This window comes from Pseudophryne corroboree, chromosome 1 (assembly GCF_028390025.1).
Source record: "Pseudophryne corroboree isolate aPseCor3 chromosome 1, aPseCor3.hap2, whole genome shotgun sequence".
NCBI classification, from domain to species: Eukaryota; Metazoa; Chordata; class Amphibia; order Anura; family Myobatrachidae; genus Pseudophryne; species Pseudophryne corroboree.
Genome location: NC_086444.1, coordinates 575,143,232 through 575,166,991, shown reverse-complemented (window position 1 = coordinate 575,166,991; position 23,760 = coordinate 575,143,232). Strand labels below are relative to the sequence as shown.

The 23,760-nt window shown below is 45.4% G+C and overlaps 1 protein-coding gene across 1 annotated transcript in view; it reads left to right on the top strand.

Moving 5' to 3' along the window:
* Nucleotides 1–23,760, top strand: part of LOC135036375 (atrial natriuretic peptide receptor 1-like) — a 213,144-nt gene that overhangs the window by 117,868 nt on the left and 71,516 nt on the right. Inside the window, exons 14-16 of the mRNA XM_063954446.1 lie at nucleotides 2,238–2,286; nucleotides 6,136–6,237; nucleotides 7,937–8,056. Coding sequence (XP_063810516.1) covers nucleotides 2,238–2,286; nucleotides 6,136–6,237; nucleotides 7,937–8,056 — 271 coding nt within the window. The remainder of the gene's footprint in view (nucleotides 1–2,237; nucleotides 2,287–6,135; nucleotides 6,238–7,936; nucleotides 8,057–23,760) is intronic.

Below are 23,760 nucleotides of genomic sequence, written 5' to 3'. Positions count from 1 at the left end.
TTCCACTCATTTCCAGTCTATTCTGAACACCTCACACCTCACAATATTATTTTTAGTCCTAAAATTTGCACCGAGGTCGCTGGATGGCTAAGCTAAGCGACCCAAGTGGCCGACACAAACACCTGGCCCATCAAGGAGTAGCACTGCAGTGTCAGACAGGATGGCAGATTTAAAAAATAGTCCCCAAACAGCACATGATGCAAAGAAAAAAAGAGGTGCACCAAGGTCGCTGGATGGCTAAGCTAAGCGACCCAAGTGGCCGACACAAACACCTGGCCCATCTAGGAGTGGCACTGCAGTGTCAGACAGGATGGCAGATTTAAAAAATAGTCCCCAAACAGCACATGATGCAAAGAAAAAAAGAGGTGCAATGAGGTAACTGTGTGACTAAGCTATGCGACCCAAGTGGCCGACACAAACACCTGGCCCATCTAGGAGTGGCACTGCAGTTTTCTAGCAAGAGGATGAGTGCTTCCATCCTCATGTGAATCTGAACCACTAGCCATGAACATAGGCCAGGGCCTCAGCCGTTCCTTGCCACTCCGTGTCGTAAATGGCATATTGGCAAGTTTACGCTTCTCATCAGACGCTTTTAATTTTGATTTTTGGGTCATTTTACTGAACTTTTGTAGTATACTTGACGACACAGAGGTAGAGCAGTGGACTACTGTACCGTACTGCTATATATATACTGTGGTCAGCAAAATTCTGCACTGTCCTCCTACTATATACTGCGCACAACTAAAATGCAGCACAGGTATGGATGCATAGTATACTTGACGACACAGAGGTAGAGCAGTGGACTACTGTACCGTACTGCTATATATATACTGGTGGTCAGCAAAATTCTGCACTGTCCTCCCACTATATACTGCGCACAACTAAAATGCAGCACAGGTATGGATGCATAGTATACTTGATGACACAGAGGTAGTGCAATGGACTACTGTACCGTACTGCTATATATATACTGGTGGTCACAGCAAAATTCTGCACTGTCCTCCTACTATATACTACAATGCAGCACAGATATGGAGCGTTTTTCAGGCAGAGAACGTAGATATTTTCAGCACAGTGAGCACAGATATTTGCAAGCACACTGAGCACAGATATTTGCAGCACACTGAGCACAGATATTTGCAGCACACTGAACACAGAAACTGAGAGAACGCAGCCACGTCCTCTCGCTATCATCTCCAAAGCACGAGTGAAAATGTCGGCGACGCGCGGCTCCTTATATAGAATACGAATCTCGCGAGAATCCGACAGCGGGATGATGACGTTCGGGCGCGCTCAGGTTAACCGAGCAAGGCGGGAAGATTCAAGTCTGCCTCGGAACCGTGTAAAATGGGTGAAGTTCGGGGGGGTTCGGATCCCGAGGAACCGAACCCGCTCATCACTAATTTTGACCTTGTCAGGATTTTGACTTTGGGGGTCATTCCGAGTTGTTCGCTCGGTATTTTTTTCTCGCAACGGAGCGATTAGTCGCTAATGCGCATGCGCAATGTCCGCAGTGCGACTGCGCCAAGTAAATTTGCTATGCAGTTAGGTATTTTACTCACGGCATTACGAGGTTTTTTCTTCGTTCTGGTGATCGTAATGTGATTGACAGGAAGTGGGTGTTTCTGGGCGGAAACTGGCCGTTTTATGGGTGTGTGCGAAAAAACGCTACCGTTTCTGGGAAAAACGTGGGAGTGGCTGGAGAAACGGAGGAGTGTCTGGGCGAACGCTGGGTGTGTTTGTGACGTCAAACCAGGAACGAAACTGACTGAACTGATCGCAGATGCCGAGTAAGTCTGGAGCTACTCAGAAACTGCTAAGAAGTGTCTATTCGCAATTCTGCTAATCTTTCGTTCGCAATTTTGATAAGCTAAGATTCACTCCCAGTAGGCGGCGGCTTAGCGTGTGCAAAGCTGCTAAAAGCAGCTTGCGAGCGAACAACTCGGAATGACCCCCTTTGTCGGGATTTTGAGCGTCGGTCAATGGTTGTTGGTATTTTGAGCGTCAGGATTTTGATTGTAGGTAAATTGACCGCATCCCGACCTCACGCTGCTTAGTTCCACCTCTTATTATCAGTATGTATCTATGCAGCATTTTGTTTTGAATAAGGTCAGTAGTGAAAACATTAGTAAACAGTAAATAATACACAGAAACAAGTTCCTTTTGAGAGATTATCATTTTATTTGTTAAAGTTGTATGTATTTGAAGATAATTAATGTCAATGTTTTATTTTTCAGCTATGCTGTCATTTTACTTGAAATAGCAATTAGACATGATCCTGCATCGGTAAGAAAGTGTCACATTACAGAGTTTAAAATTGTTTGCATCCTTTTTCATGCTACCGATTTGAGAAGAGGCATTACAACATGCTAAATGCTAAGAACCATTTTTATAAGCTGGTTAAATGCTATCAGAAGAAACAAATCCATGTGCAGTCTTAAGATGTCAGGGCGTACACACGGGGGAGATGTGGGGGGAGATGTGTGCTGAGTGATCTAGCACAGACCACACTGCACACATTCTCTACCCCCACTCAGCACTCAGCGCGATGTGTGCTGAATGAGGGGGGCGCTCATTTGACCCAGCGGTGAAATGAGCGATGTGCTAGATTGACAAGAATCAAAATGTGTTTCTGTGCTGACCAGTATACTGCAGCCACACAGTTTAAAGGACAACACCTATAAATCTTCACAGGACACTAATGCAAAAAAAAAAAAAAAATTAAGACGGTTTGTAGGCGCTGTTCACTTGCAGTATACTGTTCTTAAATCCTTCAACATTCGTGAGTGGTACACCGGGAAACACACCCTCTTAATTAAGAACTTACATTAGGGTTCTCGCCCACAGGCCAAACAAGGTATCTTTAACACCCAATATAATTTCTTCAATATATAATAAAACGGGATAACTTTATAAAAGATGCTCACTTACATATTAATTCTGTCGCGCGTTCACATAAGGGTTTCTTTAGATCGCCCCAGGAAACAGCTGTCCAGTCTAATGTACGGTCCAAAAAGCTGATGTTTAATATTAAAAGATGATATATATTTAAAATCAAGAAGTGTGCAGCACAGCAAGAACAACACTGGGAGTCTGGTGCAAGCTGGTCTCCACTCAAGGCTGGGTCCGGCTGCAGTCACGGACAAGGTATAGCTGATATGCGCCGCTCACTCGATCACTGGTGAAGTTCGTTGCTGAAGCTGGTTACACGTAACGGCAGGTCTCTAACATGTTTCGGGGATTCCTATCCCCTTTATCAAAGAGTGCCCAGGGCACTCTTCAGCAATGAACTTCACCATTGATCGAGTGAGCGGCGCATATCACCTATACCCTGTCCGTGACTGCAGCCGGACCCAGCCTTGAGTGGAGAAAAGCTTCCACACCAGTCTCCCAGTGTTGTTCTTGCTGTGCTGCAAACTTCGTGATTTTATTGTATATCATCTTTTAATATTAAACATCAGCTTTTTGGACCGTACATTAGACTGGACAGCTGTTTCCTGGGGCGATCTAAAGTTACCCTTATGTGAACGCGTGACAGAATTAATATGTAAGTGATCATCTTTTATGAAGTTATCCCGTTTTATTATATATTGAAGAAATTATATCGGGGGTTAAAGATACCTTGTTTGGCCTGTGGGTGAGAACCCTAATGTAAGTTCTTAATTAAGAGGATGTGTTTCCCGGTGTACCACTGACGAATATTGAAGGATTTAAGAACAGTTTTATTTAAAAATTTTTTGCATTGATGTGCTAGATTGAGTCTGCCTGCAGGCCAATCTAGCACCGGCGATAATCATGCGCGGGGCCGCGTATTGCTATCACTGTGGGGCATACACATGGAGAGATCCGTGCTTAAAGGGGGGTACACACGGAGAGATCCGTGCTTAAAATCTAAGCAATCTTGCTAGATTGCTTAGATTTTAAGCACGGATCTGCTGTGTGTATGCCCCCCAGCGATAGCGATGCGTGGCCCCGCGCTTCGCTATCACCGGTGCTAGATTGAGCCTGCATGCAGGCTCAATCTAGCGGGTCGCTCACTTCACCGTTGTGTGAAGTGAGCGGCCCCCCGTCGGCTTTCCCTCTCGCTCAGCACATCGCGCTGTGCTGAGCGGGGAAAGAGATGTGTGCTGAGCGGTCTGTGTTAAGATCGCTCAGCACACATCTCTCCCGTGAGTACGCCCCTTAAGTTCTAAGCAGTCTAGTCAGATTGCTTAGAATTTAAGCACGGATCTCTCCATGTGTACCCGCCTTTAGGGGTCTATTTACTAAGCCTATAATAGAGATGAAGTGGATGGAGATAAAGTACCAGCCAATCAGCTCCTAACTGCCATGTTACAGGATGGGTTTGAAAAATGACAGTTAGGAGCTGATTGGCTGGTACTTTATCTCTGTCTACTTTATCTCCGTCCAAGTCTTAAGGCCAGTACTCACTGGCCGATGGCAGAGAGATGTGTGCTGAGCGAACCGCTCAGCACACATCTCTCCCGGCGCTCAGCACAGCGCGATCTGTGCTGAGCGTGCGGGGGGAGACGGGGGGGGCGCTCACTTCACCCAGCGGGTGAAGTGAGCGACCCGCTAGATTGGCCTGCATGCAGGCCAATCTAGCAGCAGCGATAGCGATGCGCGGGGCTGCGCATCGCTATCGCTAAGGGGGCTACACACGGAGCGATCGTGCTTAAAATCTAAGCAATCTAGTCAGATTGCTTAGATTTTAAGCAGCGATCGCTCCGTGAGTACCCCCCTTTAGTAAATAGACCTTTAAGTCTTGAAACTTCTAGATAAAATGACATACAGAAAAGATAAAATATTTAATTAGTCTCACATCGAGGGAGCCAGTGATGGAATTCTGACCTTGAATTCTTGGGGGTAATTCCAAGTTGATCGCAGCAGGAATTTTGTTAGCAGTTGGGCAAAACCATGTGCACTGCAGGGGAGGCAGATATAACATGTGCAGAAAGAGTTAGATTTGGGTTGGTTATTTTGTTTCTGTGCAGTGTAAATACTGGCTGCTTTATTTTTACACTGCAAATTAGATTGCAGATTGAACACACCACACCCAAATCTAACTCTCTCTGCACATGTTATATCTGTCCCCCCTGCAGTGCACATGGGGGGTAATTCCAAGTTGATCGCAGCAGGAATTCTGTTAGCAATTGGGCAAAACCATGTGCACTGTAGGGGGGGCAGATATAACATGTGCAGAGAGAGTTAGATTTGGGTGTGGTGTGTTCAAACTGCAATCTAATTTGCAGTGTAAAAATAAAGCAGTCAGTATTTACCCTGCACAGAAATAAAATAACCCACTCAAATCTAACTCTCTGCAAATGTTATATTTGCCTCCCATGCAGTGCACATGGTTTTGCCCAACTGCTAAAAAATGTCCTGCTGCGATCAACTTGGAATTACCCCCATGGGGGGTAATTCTGAGTTGATCGCAGCAGGATTTTGGTTAGCAGTTGGGCAAAACCATGTGCACTGCAGGGGAGGCAGATATAACATGTGCAGAGAGAGTTAGATTTGGGTGTGGTGTGTTCAATCTGCAATCTAAATTGCAGTGTAAAAATAAAGCAGCCAGTATTTACCCTGCACAGAAACAAAATAACCCACCCAAATCTAACTCTCTCTGCACATGTTATATCTGCCTCCCCTGCAGTGCACATGGTTTTGCCCAACTGCTAACAAAAATCCTGCTGCAATCAACTCAGAATTACCCCCATGGTTTTGCCCAACTGCTAACAAAATTCCTGCTGCGATCAACTTGGAATTACCCCCCTTGTCCATAGGTGTAATGACTAGTAGTAAGAGTGAATTCAGATGCAAGCAGTAAGGCGTGTGCTTTGTGTTACACATGAAAGAAGAGAGTGGTCTCATTAAGCCAGTTTGCACAATATATATTAGAATTTAGATAGCAGAGATTGGGTGATAACATTCACATAGAGAGACGCACATGGTTATATGGGTATTAAGTATCAGTACATATTTTTGGTCCATTTTAAAAAATGTGTAATGACAAATGGTCACAGGGAAATGTTTGACACAGCTGGATTAAGAGTAATTAATGTAGGTGCTTGAATGTCTCATCAGGAGGATGAGAAGATATATGTATCTTTCATTCTGTGTCAATTTATTATCTAGAAAGATGACACCAGATCAGCAGAATACTGCTGCCTTCCTTTACCAGAGTTAATTAAGGGGAAAGCAGACAATGCCTGTCCATGTCCATCAGAATACGTGGAGGTAAGTCACTACATAACATGAGTAAAACATTTCTGTGCCTCCGATGACGTGCATCTCCAAATTTGAATTTTAAGTGATTTTTAGTGATGTAGTTTTAGAGGGATTAAACATTGAAATAACCACAAATTGTTTCCGACCAACATAACAGGACCCATATATGATGTAATTAAGAAATCAGGGAACCTTAAGTGAAACCAAAATATCACTATCAACATACATACCTGAGTTGTCATCACTATTATATGATCTTAGTAAATTCTCCTTGCTCATGCTACACAAGTATGTATCCAATAAACTGACACAAGGACAGGTCCCACAAAGTTGTGTCAATATAAAGGGCTTATCGCAGTACAGCAGAACGTAGGCATAGTGTAGAATTAGCTACAGGCCCCCTACAGACTGTACATCTGATAGAGCAGTGCTGGGGAATATTTACAGGACCTGCAAGCAATCTTTGCTATTAAGAACAGTATATAATTATACAGGGCATCACTGGGCGCTCTATACTTTGATAAGGTTTCTTTGTAAAATGCACATTATAAGGGTAGAAATGAAATTATTAATTTGTTTTGACATTAAAATCAAAACTTCTACCATCTTAATTAAATGTAGCTAATATATAATTACATGTTATTAAAATTTTATCAAATACAAATGAGTATAAAATTAGCTCTGCATAAAATGTATGCAGCCTGATGTAATAGGAAACAACCTGTAACAGCATAGTACTAACTGGGGTATTTATCAAGTCATAGAGAGAGGTAATGTGGAGAGAAATAAAACACTAACCAATCAGCTCCTGTCATTTTTCATACACAGCCTGTACGCTATCCATTCAGATGGTCGACAATGTTAAGGTCGACACTCAGGTCGACCACTAATGGTCGACATTGACATGGTCTACATGGACAAATGGTCGACACATGAAAATGTTCGACACATGTAAGGTCGACACATAAAAAGGTCGACACGAGTTTTTCAAATTTTTTTCTTTTGTGGAACTTTTCCATACTTTCCGATCCACGTGGACTACGATTGGGAATGGTAACCTGTGCCGAGCGCAGTGGTAGCGGAGCGAAGCATGGCGAGCGAAGCGAGCCATGCGAGGGGACGCGGTGCACTAATTGGGGTTCCCCATCACTTTACGCAGAAAACGACACCAAAAAAAGTAAAAAAAAAAACCTCATGTCGACCTTTTCATGTGTCGACCTTTCATGTGTCGACCAGTTTCATGTGTTGACCATTTGTCCATGTCGACCATGTCAATGTCAACCAATAGTGGTCGGCCTAATGGGTGTCGACCTTAACATTGTCGACCATTCATACCGGAACCGCCTGTACAATGAGATTAAGAGGCTGTTTGGTTAGTGCTTTATATCTATCCACTTTATCTCTCTCCATTCTTTGATAAATACCAATAGTGTGACACATTTTGTTTATATTTGTTGGCAATATAAGAGACAAATAAATTGCATTCCAGGATGAGGAAGAAGGACCAGTGGAATGAACTTGTGCTCTGTCTAATACTTAGATCATTGTGTGTCTGTGTATTAAATTAATCCAAGTTGATTTATCTCGGTAGTATCATAGCAGACACTTCACACTACACACACTGTAATGTATCTGTATTTTGCTGCAACTGATACAATCGCAGCAGGAAAAGGCCCTGGATTTCCTTTTTATCTTATTTCTGCTGCAGCTGATCAGGAGGTGCAGGAGCCAAAACCCAGCTCAGAGACCTACATTTGAGCAAGTAAAGAAACTGCTGTACAAGATGAATCCAAACAAAGTGAGCCCAGTGGATATGATGATGACTTTGGTAAGCCTGCGTTAGTGCATACTATTATTTGTCATTTCATTGCAAGGCATTTTTTCATATACTTAGATAACTGTTCGTATAAAAACTATAGACAGGAGCAATAACTATGTATATTGTATGACAATCCTGCTAAACTCAGAACGTGTGTGTGCTGCCATGACTGCAGTCAGTCTGGCATTTCTGGATAGCACGCTGTCACGCTCCAACGTTTAATGGGCAGAGCAGTAAGAGAATTGTCCTGGGCCTTCAGCATACAAGTGATGCCTTTAGTATGTGTTTTTCCCTGTCTCCAGCGGAAATTACTTAGCATTGTATTTAAATTCCGTTGTCAATAAAAAATGCTTTACAATGTATCTTGCATTTTTACCTTTGTTTAATGAATGTTAAGGTGTACACACGGTGAGATCCCTGCTATGCCTGATTCTAACTATGCGATTTCCCTTGAACTCCCCCAGAGCCCAGATAGCACAGATTTTGACTATATGTACTAGAGATTTTGTCTATGTACGATTTTGACTAAGTGCCAATTTTGACTATACTTTCTACTAGATAGTACACTAGATAGTCAAGATTGACCTGCCTGCACAGTCTATCTAGCCTTACGATACCGACCCCACGGGAGCGCGCATCGGGATCGTATCAGTATCGCAAGCTGCCGAGCACCATGAGATATGCACTAACTTTTCATAAGATTTTGACTTTATAGTCAAAATCTTACAGATTTTATCTCATCGTGTGTACACACCTTAAGGGTTTTGCAAAATGTTTAGGGTTCAATGAATTGTGAACTCCACGCCCCTCCAGTCTTGGCCACACTGGTACTATGGCCCTCATTCCGAGTTGATCGGTCGCAAGGCGAATTTAGCAGAGTTACACACGCTAAGCCGCCGCCTACTGGGAGTGAATCTTAGCTTCTTAAAATTGCGACCGATGTATTCGCAATATTGCGATTACTAACTACTTAGCAGTTTCAGAGTAGCTTCAGACTTACTCTGCCTGTGCGATCAGTTCAGTGCTTGTCGTTCCTGTTTGACGTCACAAACACACCCAGCGTTCGCCCAGGCACTCCCACCGTTTCTCCGGCCACTCCTGCGTTTTTTCCGGAAACGGTAGCGTTTTCAGCCACACGCCCCTGAAACGCCGTGTTTCCGCCCAGTAACACCCATTTCCTGTCAATCACATTACGATCGCCGGAGCGATGAAAAAGCCGTGAGTAAAATTACTTTCTACATAGCAAAGTTACTTGGCGCAGTCGCAGTGCGAACATTGCGCATGCGTACTAAGCGGATTTTCATTGCGATGCGATGAAAAATACCGAGCGAACAACTCGGAATGAGGGCCAATATTCTTAAATGTTGCCATTCATTAACATTAAGATAAGATGATACTAACAGGTTATCACAGCAAAATGTTTGTTAAAAATGTTTGTATATGTATCACATGTTTCAGCACCACCCCATTTTCTTACACAAGTGTGGAGTTGTTGAAATGAATAGAGATATAACAATTATTTCATTTCCTGTAACCTAGTAAAGAAATTTGTTATATGATAAACAGCTGCTGTACACAAGTGCAGAACTGTGTGGTGTGGCATTACGCTGCTGTACACAAGGGCAGAACTGTGCGGTGTGGCATTACGCTGCTGTACACAAGGGCAGAACTGTGCGGTGTGGCATTACGCTGCTGTACACAAGGGCAGAACTGTGCGGTGTGGCATTACGCTGCTGTACACAAGGGCAGAACTGTGCGGTGTGGCATTACGCTGCTGTACACAAGGGCAGAACTGTGCGGTGTGGCATTACGCTGCTGTACACAAGGGCAGAACTGTGCGGTGTGGCATTACGCTGCTGTACACAAGGGCAGAACTGTGCGGTGTGGCATTACGCTGCTGTACACAAGGGCAGAACTGTGCGGTGTGGCATTACCCGGTATGTGGTGTGGAAGTGAGGAGCGCACGATAATGCCAAGTGCCCCCCAGTGCTGTAACACGGCTTTACAGCTAAGTGGGCATGGTCACCAGCCTCCAGGAAGAACAGCAGTGCCCAGAGCATCCTCATTGCACCCTGCTACCCAAGGCACCCTGCTACCCAGATGCAGGGACCTTGGGGCAGCAACGGTACCACCCCCAGGAGCCTGCACTCTGTGCGAGAGCACCGCTCGCACACACCTAGTTACAGCCCTGTAAAATGTATTCATGTAAGCAGGGGTGGATTGTGAGCTAGAGAATATTCTGAAAGTAATGTACTGTTGTAGGAGGAAGCAATCTATCAGTAAATTTAGTCAAGGTGGCAGGAGGTGTGGCATTGCATGTGGTACCGGTGGAGAGTGCAGCCACACAGCTGCAGTGACTGTAAGCAACATATATAAAGGGTGTTCCTGTTGTATTAGACTGTGCTAGATCACCCTCCAAAACTTCAGCAATGCTGCCTGCACTGTTATGTTTAGTCACATCTCGAGCAGACAGAGTATATTGTGATATGTAAGCTGATCGGATGCATGGAACAACTGCATCTGATGGTAGTTTCATAGGGTAGGGTTCAAGTGCCAATAGAAATTATGATTATGAGCGGCGCTACTCAGACACGTGCGGACACACACATACTCAGACAGACAGGTGAAAACTCACATTAGCATAGCCTAGTAAGTAGACTGCTGTGTCCATGTGCAGGAGTGGATGCTGATGCATCCGACTCGTAATCAGCCCCAGTATATACAGTAACTAGCCACCCTGACATTAAATCAGTAGCATTCATGTTTATTAAATAGGAATGTTTACCCCGGGATGTAGTTATGTGACCGCCAGTCACTATACCAACGCTGGGATCGGCCACGCTTACCAGCCCGACAGTCGGCATGTCGACTGACAGGGACTATTCCCACAACACCCATAGAGTTGGAATAGAACCTATGGCGAGCACAGCTAGCCACCGAGCTCGCTGCATAGGGGAGGGGGGCTTCATTGCACTCCCCCCCCTCCCCCGTTGGCAATCTCAAGCTCGGGATCTTGGCGTCAGTATGGTGACCGGCGGGATCCCAAATGCCGGTCACCAGAACCCAACTCATTTACCCCAACTTGCTTTGTCAACAAATACATAGCATTCATATTTCCCTTCATAAGCACCTGTATTTTTACTTTATTAACCTGCACATATTTTTTCTCTATTTATTTACTAACCATAATAATTTACATACTGGACTTCATACCTAAAATATATTACCATTAGTAATTAAAAAACATTTATTTCCCCCCAAAAAACAAACAAACAAACAAACAAGAAGAGTGTAGGGTAAGGGTTACTGCAATATGAGTATTTTCAGAAAACATGGGCTGCTATAAGCATGTACAGGATTTTCCCCATAACTGGGTGTTTTCTAGAGATGAGCGGGTTCGGTTTCTCTGAATCCGAACCCGCACGAACTTCATGTTTTTTTTCACGGGTCCGAGCGACTCGGATCTTCCCGCCTTGCTCGGTTAACCCGAGCGCGCCCGAATGTCATCATGACGCTGTCGGATTCTCGCGAGACTCGGATTCTATATAAGGAGCCGCGCGTCGCCGCCATTTTCACACGTGCATTGAGATTGATAGGGAGAGGACGTGGCTGGCGTCCTCTCCATTTAGATTAGGAGAGAGAGAGAGAGATTGACCTGAGGCTGATACTGTAGAAGAGAGTGCAGAGTTTAGTGACTGACCACAGTGACCACCAGCAGTGCAGTTGTTTTATTTAATATATCCGTTCTCTGCCTGAAAAAAACGGTACACACAGTGACTCAGTCACATACCATATCTGTGTGCACTGCTCAGCCCAGTGTGCTGCATGCCTGCATCATCTATGTATATATTATATATCTGACTGTGCTCAGCTCACACAGCTTATAATTGTGGGGGAGACTGGGGAGCACTGCAGTGCCAGTTATAGGTTATAGCAGGAGCCAGGAGTACAAGACAGTCACATACCATATCTGTGTGCACTGCTCAGCCCAGTGTGCTGCATCATCTATGTATATATTATATATCTGACTGTGCTCAGCTCACACAGCTTATAATTGTGGGGGAGACTGGGGAGCACTGCAGTGCCAGTTATAGGTTATAGCAGGAGCCAGGAGTACATATTATATTAAAATTAAACAGTGCACACTTTTGCTGCAGGAGTGCCACTGCCAGTGTGACTGACCAGTGACCTGACCACACTGACCACCAGTATAGTTAGTAGTATACTATATTGTGATTGCCTGAAAAAGTTAAACACTCGTCGTGTGACTTCACTTGTGTGGTGCTTTTTTTTTATTCTATAAAAAACTCATTCTGCTGACAGACAGTGTCCAGCAGGTCCGTCATTATATAATATATATACCTGTCCGGCTGCAGTAGTGATATATATATATTTTTTATATCATTATTTATCATCCAGTCGCAGCAGACACAGTACGGTAGTTCACGGCTGTAGCTACCTCTGTGTCGGCACTCGGCAGTCCATCCATAATTGTATACCACCTACCCGTGGTTTTTTTTTCTTTCTTCTTTATACATACATACTACTACATCTCTTTATCAACCAGTCTATATTAGCAGCAGACACAGTACAGTACGGTAGTTCACGGCTGTGGCTACCTCTGTGTCGGCACTCGGCAGTCCATCCATAATTGTATACCACCTAACCGTGGTTTTTTTTTCTTTCTTCTTTATACATACATACTACGACATCTCTTTATCAACCAGTCTATATTAGCAGCAGACACAGTACAGTACGGTAGTTCACGGCTGTGGCTACCTCTGTGTCGGCACTCGGCAGTCCGTCCATAATTGTATACCACCTAACCGTGGTTTTTTTTTCTTTCTTCTTCATACATACATACTACGACATCTCTTTATCAACCAGTCTATATTAGCAGCAGACACAGTACGGTAGTTCACGGCTGTAGCTACCTCTGTGTCGGCACTCGGCAGTCCGTCCATAATTGTATACTAGTATCCATCCATCTCCATTGTTTACCTGAGGTGCCTTTTAGTTGTGCCTATTAAAATATGGAGAACAAAAATGTTGAGGTTCCAAAATTAGGGAAAGATCAAGATCCACTTCCACCTCGTGCTGAAGCTGCTGCCACTAGTCATGGCCGAGACGATGAAATGCCAGCAACGTCGTCTGCCAAGGCCGATGCCCAATGTCATAGTACAGAGCATGTCAAATCCAAAACACCAAATATCAGTAAAAAAAGGACTCCAAAACCTAAAATAAAATTGTCGGAGGAGAAGCGTAAACTTGCCAATATGCCATTTACCACACGGAGTGGCAAGGAACGGCTGAGGCCCTGGCCTATGTTCATGGCTAGTGGTTCAGCTTCACATGAGGATGGAGGCACTCAGCCTCTCGCTAGAAAAATGAAAAGACTCAAGCTGGCAAAAGCAGTAGCACCGCAAAGAACTGTGCGTTCTTCGAAATCCCAAATCCACAAGGAGAGTCCAATTGTGTCGGTTGCGATGCCTGACCTTCCCAACACTGGACGTGAAGAGCATGCGCCTTCCACCATTTGCACGCCCCCTGCAAGTGCTGGAAGGAGCACCCGCAGTCCAGTTCCTGATAGTCAGATTGAAGATGTCAGTGTTGAAGTACACCAGGATGAGGAGGATATGGGTGTTGCTGGCGCTGGGGAGGAAATTGACCAGGAGGATTCTGATGGTGAGGTGGTTTGTTTAAGTCAGGCACCCGGGGAGACACCTGTTGTCCGTGGGAGGAATATGGCCGTTGACATGCCTTGTGAAAATACCAAAAAAATCAGCTCTTCGGTGTGGAACTATTTCAACAGAAATGCGGACAACAGGTGTCAAGCCGTGTGTTCCCTTTGTCAAGCTGTAATAAGTAGGGGTAAGGACGTTAACCACCTCGGAACATCCTCCCTTATACGTCACCTGCAGCGCATTCATAATAAGTCAGTGACAAGTTCAAAAACTTTGGGTGACAGCGGAAGCAGTCCACTGACCAGTAAATCCCTTCCTCTTGTAACCAAGCTCACGCAAACCACCCCACCAACTCCCTCAGTGTCAATTTCCTCCTTCCCCAGGAATGCCAATAGTTCTGCAGGCAATGTCACTGGCAATTCTGACGAGTCCTCTCCTGCCTGGGATTCCTCCGATGCATCCTTGCGTGTAACGCCTACTGCTGCTGGCGCTGCTGTTGTTGCTGCTGGGAGTCGATGGTCATCCCAGAGGGGAAGTCGTAAGCCCACTTGTACTACTTCCAGTAAGCAATTGACTGTTCAACAGTCCTTTGCGAGGAAGATGAAATATCACAGCAGTCATCCTGCTGCAAAGCGGATAACTGAGGCCTTGACAACTATGTTGGTGTTAGACGTGCGTCCGGTATCCGCCGTTAGTTCACAGGGAACTAGACAATTTATTGAGGCAGTGTGCCCCCGTTACCAAATACCATCTAGGTTCCACTTCTCTAGGCAGGCGATACCGAGAATGTACACGGACGTCAGAAAAAGACTCACCAGTGTCCTAAAAAATGCAGTTGTACCCAATGTCCACTTAACCACGGACATGTGGACAAGTGGAGCAGGGCAGGGTCAGGACTATAGGACTGTGACAGCCCACTGGGTAGATGTATGGACTCCCGCCGCAAGAACAGCAGCGGCGGCACCAGTAGCAGCATCTCGCAAACGCCAACTCTTTCCTAGGCAGGCTACGCTTTGTATCACCGGTTTCCAGAATACGCACACAGCTGAAAACCTCTTACGGCAACTGAGGAAGATCATCGCGGAATGGCTTACCCCAATTGGACTCTCCTGTGGATTTGTGGCATCGGACAACGCCAGCAATATTGTGTGTGCATTAAATATGGGCAAATTCCAGCACGTCCCATGTTTTGCACATACCTTGAATTTGGTGGTGCAGAATTATTTAAAAAACGACAGGGGCGTGCAAGAGATGCTGTCGGTGGCCAGAAAAATTGCGGGACACTTTCGGCGTACAGGCACCACGTACAGAAGACTGGAGCACCACCAAAAACTACTGAACCTGCCCTGCCATCATCTGAAGCAAGAAGTGGTAACGAGGTGGAATTCAACCCTCTATATGCTTCAGAGGTTGGAGGAGCAGCAAAAGGCTATTCAAGCCTATACAATTGAGCACGATATAGGAGGTGGAATGCACCTGTCTCAAGCGCAGTGGAGAATGATTTCAACGTTGTGCAAGGTTCTGATGCCCTTTGAACTTGCCACACGTGAAGTCAGTTCAGACACTGCCAGCCTGAGTCAGGTCATTCCCCTCATCAGGCTTTTGCAGAAGAAGCTGGAGACATTGAAGGAGGAGCTAACACGGAGCGATTCCGCTAGGCATGTGGGACTTGTGGATGGAGCCCTTAATTCGCTTAACAAGGATTCACGGGTGGTCAATCTGTTGAAATCAGAGCACTACATTTTGGCCACCGTGCTCGATCCTAGATTTAAAGCCTACCTTGGATCTCTCTTTCCGGCAGACACAAGTCTGCTGGGGTTGAAAGACCTGCTGGTGAGAAAATTGTCAAGTCAAGCGGAACGCGACCTGTCAACATCTCCTCCTTCACATTCTCCCGCAACTGGGGGTGCGAGGAAAAGGCTCAGAATTCCGAGCCCACCCGCTGGCGGTGATGCAGGGCAGTCTGGAGCGACTGCTGATGCTGACATCTGGTCCGGACTGAAGGACCTGACAACGATTACGGACATGTCGTCTACTGTCACTGCATATGATTCTCTCACCATTGAAAGAATGGTGGAGGATTATATGAGTGACCGCATCCAAGTAGGCACGTCACACAGTCCATACTTATACTGGCAGGAAAAAGAGGCAATTTGGAGGCCATTGCACAAACTGGCTTTATTCTACCTAAGTTGCCCTCCCACAAGTGTGTACTCCGAAAGAGTGTTTAGTGCCGCCGCTCACCTTGTCAGCAATCGGCGTACGAGGTTACATCCAGAAAATGTGGAGAAGATGATGTTCATTAAAATGAATTATAATCAATTCCTCCGCGGAGACATTGACCAGCAGCAATTGCCTCCACAAAGTACACAGGGAGCTGAGATGGTGGATTCCAGTGGGGACGAATTGATAATCTGTGAGGAGGGGGATGTACACGGTGATATATCGGAGGGTGATGATGAGGTGGACATCTTGCCTCTGTAGAGCCAGTTTGTGCAAGGAGAGATTAATTGCTTCTTTTTTGGGGGGGGGCCAAACCAACCCGTCATATCAGTCACAGTCGTGTGGCAGACCCTGTCACTGAAATGATGGGTTGGTTAAAGTGTGCATGTCCTGTTTTGTTTATACAACATAAGGGTGGGTGGGAGGGCCCAAGGACAATTCCATCTTGCACCTCTTTTTTCTTTTATTTTTCTTTGCGTCATGTGCTGTTTGGGGAGGGTTTTTTGGAAGGGACATCCTGCGTGACACTGCAGTGCCACTCCTAAATGGGCCCGGTGTTTGTGTCGGCCACTAGGGTCGCTAATCTTACTCACACAGTCAGCTACCTCATTGCGCCTCTTTTTTTCTTTGCGTCATGTGCTGATTGGGGAGGGTTTTTTGGAAGGGACATCCTGCGTGACACTGCAGTGCCACTCCTAAATGGGCCCGGTGTTTGTGTCGGCCACTAGGGTCGCTAATCTTACTCACACAGTCAGCTACCTCATTGCGCCTCTTTTTTTCTTTGCGTCATGTGCTGATTGGGGAGGGTTTTTTGGAAGGGACATCCTGCGTGACACTGCAGTGCCACTCCTAAATGGGCCCGGTGTTTGTGTCGGCCACTAGGGTCGCTAATCTTACTCACACAGTCAGCTACCTCATTGCGCCTCTTTTTTTCTTTGCGTCATGTGCTGATTGGGGAGGGTTTTTTAGAAGGGACATCCTGCGTGACACTGCAGTGCCACTCCTAAATGGGCCCGGTGTTTGTGTCGGCCACTAGGGTCGCTAATCTTACTCACACAGTCAGCTACCTCATTGCGCCTCTTTTTTTCTTTGCGTCATGTGCTGATTGGGGAGGGTTTTTTGGAAGGGACATCCTGCGTGACACTGCAGTGCCACTCCTAAATGGGCCCGGTGTTTGTGTCGGCCACTAGGGTCGCTAATCTTACTCACACAGTCAGCTACCTCATTGCGCCTCTTTTTTTCTTTGCGTCATGTGCTGATTGGGGAGGGTTTTTTGGAAGGGACATCCTGCGTGACACTGCAGTGCCACTCCTAAATGGGCCCGGTGTTTGTGTCGGCCACTAGGGTCGCTAATCTTACTCACACAGTCAGCTACCTCATTGCGCCTCTTTTTTTCTTTGCGTCATGTGCTGATTGGGGAGGGTTTTTTGGAAGGGACATCCTGCGTGACACTGCAGTGCCACTCCTAAATGGGCCCGGTGTTTGTGTCGGCCACTAGGGTCGCTTATCTTACTCACACAGTCAGCTACCTCATTGCGCCTCTTTTTTTCTTTGCGTCATGTGCTGATTGGGGAGGGTTTTTTGGAAGGGACATCCTGCGTGACACTGCAGTGCCACTCCTAGATGGGCCAGGTGTTTGTGTCGGCCACTAGTGTCGCTTAGCTTAGTCATCCAGCGACCTTGGTGCAAATTTTAGGACTAAAAATAATATTGTGAGGTGTGAGGTATTCAGAATAGACTGAAAATGAGTGGAAATTATGGTTTTTGAGGTTAATAATAATATGGGATCAAAATGACCCCCAAAATCTATGATTTAAGCTGTTTTTTAGTGTGTTTTTTTAAAAACACCCGAATCCAAAACACACCCGAATCCGACAAAAAAAATTCGGTGAGGTTTTGCCAAAACGCGGTCGAACCCAAAACACGGCCGCGGAACCGAACCCAAAACCAAAACACAAAACCCGAAAAATTTCAGGCGCTCATCTCTAGTGTTTTCTCAAGTGATATATTTCCAACTTCAAACTGAAATGCCTGAAATACAATACTTAAAAAAATGTTCTTTATTTTATCTAGCACAGATGGTGATGATTGTTTATGGCATTTATGAATGTAGTATTTATGACACCACTGAGATGTGGGAAAAGCAGATGGCAGTGTCACAGAGTATTAATTGTATAGCTTTTTTTTAGTTGTCTAATTTAAAGTATGTAGTCTGATTTATTCCCACAGATTTTCTACAAAGTTATATTGTCCCATAAAAGCAACTTTATGTATCAATCACTTAAATTGATCACATTTTCATGGAAAAGCAATTGTACCCAATATACTCTATTTTACCACAAGGTACTACACTTCATACATAGACCATGTGCCATTTTTGTGGCCTTTAACTTCTTAGGAATACACAATAGCATCTTGAACAGATTTTTTTTTTTTTTTTTTTTTTAAACCTCAAATTTACAAGTAGAGATGTGCACTGGACACTTTTCAGTTTTTGTGTTTTGGTTTTGGATCTGTATTTAAAAACAAAACAAAACATAAAAACAGCTAAAATCACAGGAATTTTTTGTTTGTTTGTTTGTTCCTACAGTATTATTAACCTCAATAACATTCATTTCCACTCATTTCCAGTCTATTCTGGACACCTCCCAATATTGTTTTTAGGCCAAAAGGTTGCACCGAGGTAGCTGTATGACTAAGCTAAGCGACACAAGTGGGCGGCACAAACGCGTGGTCCATGTAGGAGTGGCACTGCAGTGGCAAACAGGATGGCAGTTTTAAAAACTAGGCTCCAAAGAGCACATCATGCAAAGAAAAAAAAGGTTGCACGATGTGATTGTCCTTGGGCCGTCTTATCCACCCTTATGCACAGTTTAATAAACCCATCATTTCAGCGACAGGTGGTCCCCCTGTAAAAAGCTCACCAAGTTCTCCGAATCATATCTAGTTACAAACATACCACCTCCATATTTGATGACTTTTCACATTATGAGAAGAGGCAAGAGGAAGAGGACAGTGTCAAAAAGGTGATTAAAAATCAGAGAGGCACACGCAATCAGGAACAACACACAGGCTTTCACCTCCACTCATATATTGGTGTGGAACAGAAAGGACTTTAACCAAGCAAATATATAATTACCACATTACAGGACAAACTGAAAAACTAGGAGCCAAAGCCTCCGAATTTGTACTCCCTTCTCCATTTTCAGGGATTACGATAAACTTGGATTTAATGCTGGGATGCAAATAAACTGGTGTATACCACAGGATCAAGATTCAATATTTTCACCTCCACGGAGTCTGGAGACTTATTTTGTTAAACTCTTGTGGGTTTCTTTTTTTTCCACTTTTTAATTGCATTTTTATTTACATATTTTGTGGCAGATGCCTTATTTTCATTTTTCACAGCTTCCAGTTACACGCATGTGAGCATACCTGTGTGTCTCAGTTACACGAATGTGAGCATACAGTACCTGTGTGTCTTGTTTATTTTATTCATATTTTATGTTTAAATAAAGCAGCCCCTTATATGTTTTAGCAGCCCCTCGTGACTTAAGCCCCCACAGCAGCCCCGGATCAGGTAAATTGAGTTTGGGTGGGTTCGGTACAGTACTTAGCAGGACTGTGCAGTGATTTTTTTGTTACTCAGCCCCTGCCCTAGTGGAGCTTACCACAGTCCAAACTCATTTCATACTACAAGTAGGACTGTGGGAGGAAGCAATGCTAATCTCTGTGCCACCAGCATGCCTCAGCCTGGCCAGCCAGACAGCTTCCTGGCTGTAAGCCACCATGAGACTCCATACTGGGCCCTTATTCAGAACTGTTTGTGCATCACAGGAGCTCCTGGCCCATCTAGTGCTGCAGTGCAATGGAAAGCTGAGATTTCATTTTGCAATACAAGATCACTGAAACTCTATTCTAACATCGCAAGGTTTTGTGATAACCCTACGCAGCCCTTACATTGTACAATTATTAAGGAGAAAACATTTACAAAATAAAGGAAAAGAACCCTGTACAACAAATGTGCATCTTGTAAATAATCCCAAAATGTGGAACATTAGTAAATCAAATTTAAGGTTGACTAATTGGAGCCATTAATGAGTCCCTAACATGAAATAATTGAGAAGAACCTCTCTCTAATGCTGGGTACACAGTGCACAGTAGAAGATATATCTACTAGAGATGAGCGGGTTCAGACAGGGTGGTCGACACAACTTAGGTCGACAGTCGTTAGGTTGACCACTACTGGTCGACATGCATTAGGGGGACAGGGTCACTAGGTCGACAGGTCAAAAGGTCGACATGAGGTTTTTTGGGGGGGGTTTATGTTGTTTTCTCCTTACAGCGACCGGGAACCCCAATTAATGCACCGTGTCCCCTCGCATGGCTCGCTTCACTCGCCATGCTTCAGGCAAGGTGCCTTGCTCTGCTACTGCTGCGCTCGGCACAGGTTACTGTTCCCAATTGTAGTCCACGTGGATCGTTAAGTATGAAAAAGTCCAAAAATTTAAAAAAGTGAAAAACTCATGTCGACCTTTTGAACTGTTGACCTAATGACCATGTCAACCTAATGCATGTCAACCAATAGTGGTCAACCTAATGACTGTCGTCGTAATGACTGTATCCCCAGACAGGGCACCCCTGGAATTATATGGAAGACATATAGACATAGATGTCTAAATCTAGTTTTCTCTGGCAGTTGCCAGAGAAAATGATGCAGGAGATGTTGCCATGTCATGTTCCGCTGGATTATGATTCTGTCTCTTCTGACTGACTTTGGCCACAAATGTGGTCTCTCCCCATTTTGTACTCAGAGTTGTATGTTTATTGGAAAATACTTTGTCAAACTTGGAATTTCCATTTCCATCTTTGCGGCTATATGTTTTCACAAATCTGGTTGTGATGTTGAAGCTTGTTTCATATTCTGCTCTAGGCTTTAGTTTAACATCAGATAGGCAGCACACCTGGACGTATACAGCAGATAGCCAACACCCCATGACTTATACAGCATAGGCAGCACCCCTGGAGAATTACACAGCACAGCAGACAGTCAACAGAACCCCTGGACTGAAACAGCAGTGGGGCAGCACCCTTGGACTGATAGGGCAGAGGGACAGCACCCCTGTACAGCACAGGAGAGCACAGGACAGCAGAACCCCTTTACAGCACAGGACAGCACCCCTAACAGCACAGGACAGCACCCCATGACAGCACAGGACTGCAGCACCCCTGTACAGCACAGGACAGTGCCCCTTTATTTTTATAGCACACAGGACAGTGCCATAGTGCCCCTTTATTTTTATAGGACACAGGGCAGCACCTATAACAGCACAGGGCAGCACCCCTAACAGCACAGGCAGCACCCCAGGACAGCACCCCTGTACAGCACCCCTAACAGCACAGGACAGCACCCCAGGACAGCACAAGACAGAACAGGCTGCAGCACCCCTGTACAGCACAGGACAGCACCCCTAACAGCACAGGACAGCACCCCTTTATTTTACAGCACACAGGACAGCGCCCCTTTATTTTTACAGCACACAGGACAGCGCCCCTAACAGCACAGGACAGCACCCCTAACAGCACAGGACAGAACCCCTGTACAGCACACCTAATAGCACTGAACAGCACTCCTAACAGCACAGGACAGCACCCCTAACAGCACTGGATAGCACCCCTGTACAGCACCCTTAACTGCACAGGACAGCACCCCTAGCAGCACAGGTCAGTGCTCCTTTATTTTTACAGCACACAGGACAGTGCCCCTTTATTTTTACAGCACACAGGACAGCGCCTCTAACAGCACAGGACAGCACCCCAGGACAAACCCCCTAACAGCACAGGACAGCACCCCAGGACAGCACAGGACTGCAGCACCCCTGTACAGCACAGGACATCACCCCTGTACAGCACCCCTTATAGCACAGGACAGCGCCCCTATATTTTTACACTACACAGGACAACACCCCTTTATTTTTACAGCACACAGGACTGCGCCATAGCGCCCCTTTATTTTTACAGCACACAGGACAGTGCCCCTTTATTTTTACAGCACACAGGACAGCACCCCTAACAGCACAGGACAGCATCCCAAGACAGGACCCCTGTACAGCACCCCTAACAGCACAGGACAGCACCCCTAATAGCACAGGAGAGCACCCCTGTACGGCACCCCTGTACAGCACCCCTAACAGCACAGGACAGCACCCCAGGACAGCACAGGACAGAAGCACCCCATAACAGCACCCCTGTACAGCACAGGACAGAAGCACCCCATAACAGCACAGGACAGCACCCATGTACAGCACAGGACAGCACAGAATAGCACCCCTTACAGCACACAGGACAGAACCCCTAACAGCACACAGGACAGCACCCCTAACAGCACACACACAGTGACCCAGCGACGTGCGGTAGGGTGAGGCAGGTGAGGCAGAGCCTTTCCTGTCATACTAAAGTTTGTGCCAGAGTTTTGACTGTATAAAGAATATGAAAAATACAAAGAATATGTTTGACATATCTTCTTTGTATTATTCTAATCATTTTTAAAGCCAAAACTCTGGAGTAAAAAGTCAATGACAGGTGAAAGCCTCACTTGCTTATCTTTTCTGCCCATCTCTGATCAAAACCCACCAAATTTCCAGGAGTTTATACTGCTGCACCTGTGTATACTGTCCAGATGTACTCTTTGGCTCATATATTGTTTGTAAATCTGGCTCTGATACTAGCCAGTACCTTCTTAGCCATTTAGCTCACCGCACATCCCTGCAGTGACCCCACCCGATGCTACCACCCACAGAAAGACAGGGGTGTGTCTCCCTAACTCTCCAATGCTGAGTGAAGATGGTGCCGATCACAGGGACTTATAAAGAATTCAAAACCTGCAAGAATCCGACAGCGGGATGATGACGTTTTGCCTCATTTTGGGATCCGAGGAAGGCGGGAAGTCTCTGAGATCTGAACCCACTCATCTCTACTTACAAGTATATGCTAAAAGGGTAGTTTCTAGACAACTTTGCGCCAAGGATGAAGGCTAAAATCCTCCCTGAACTCGGACCTGTTCTGTGACTGTCATACCTCCCAACTATCCTGATTTTCGCAGGACAGTCCCGTTCTTTTGGGACTGTTCCGCTGTCCCACCCACAGGTCGCAGTGTCCCGCGGTAAGGGGAGGGGGGACAGTTGGGAGGCTCCTGCACCCGCTGCATCATAGCATTTGTAAACTGATTCAGACTCATTCGTACACTGATGTACAGGTGTCACATGTTAAGCTAATCAGTGCAGTCTTGTGATGTGCTTGTGTTGCATTGCAACTAATATGCATATTCAAGCTAAAAAGACGGCCGCAGTAGGCTGAGTCCCACGGGACCTGGCATAGCAAAAAGGGTTGTTTTGCACAACTGCGATAATAGTGTATGAGGACACATCTGTAAGTTTTCCAGAGATGGATGGAGGTCACATTGTGCCCTATATCCCCCATATGGGAGCACCCCTATTTGAAAAAGGAGGGTGATCATAAGACAATAGTAGTAAACAAAAACCTAACTTTTCACAGATGATTTAAAGCCCAGATATATCCATCTTCTATTAAAGCAAAAAAAAAATTGGTGTCCCCTCATTTGAAGTGACAGGCAGGGGTGTACTTAGGTGTCCGAGCGCCCCTGGCAAAGTAAAGGACTGATGCCCCCCCCCCCCTTCATATTTGAAATAGGGAAGCCCCAATTCAAATTACACCACAGTAGTGTGCCTTACTCACATTACACAGCACAGTAATGTACATTATTCACGTTATGCTACACAGTAGTAC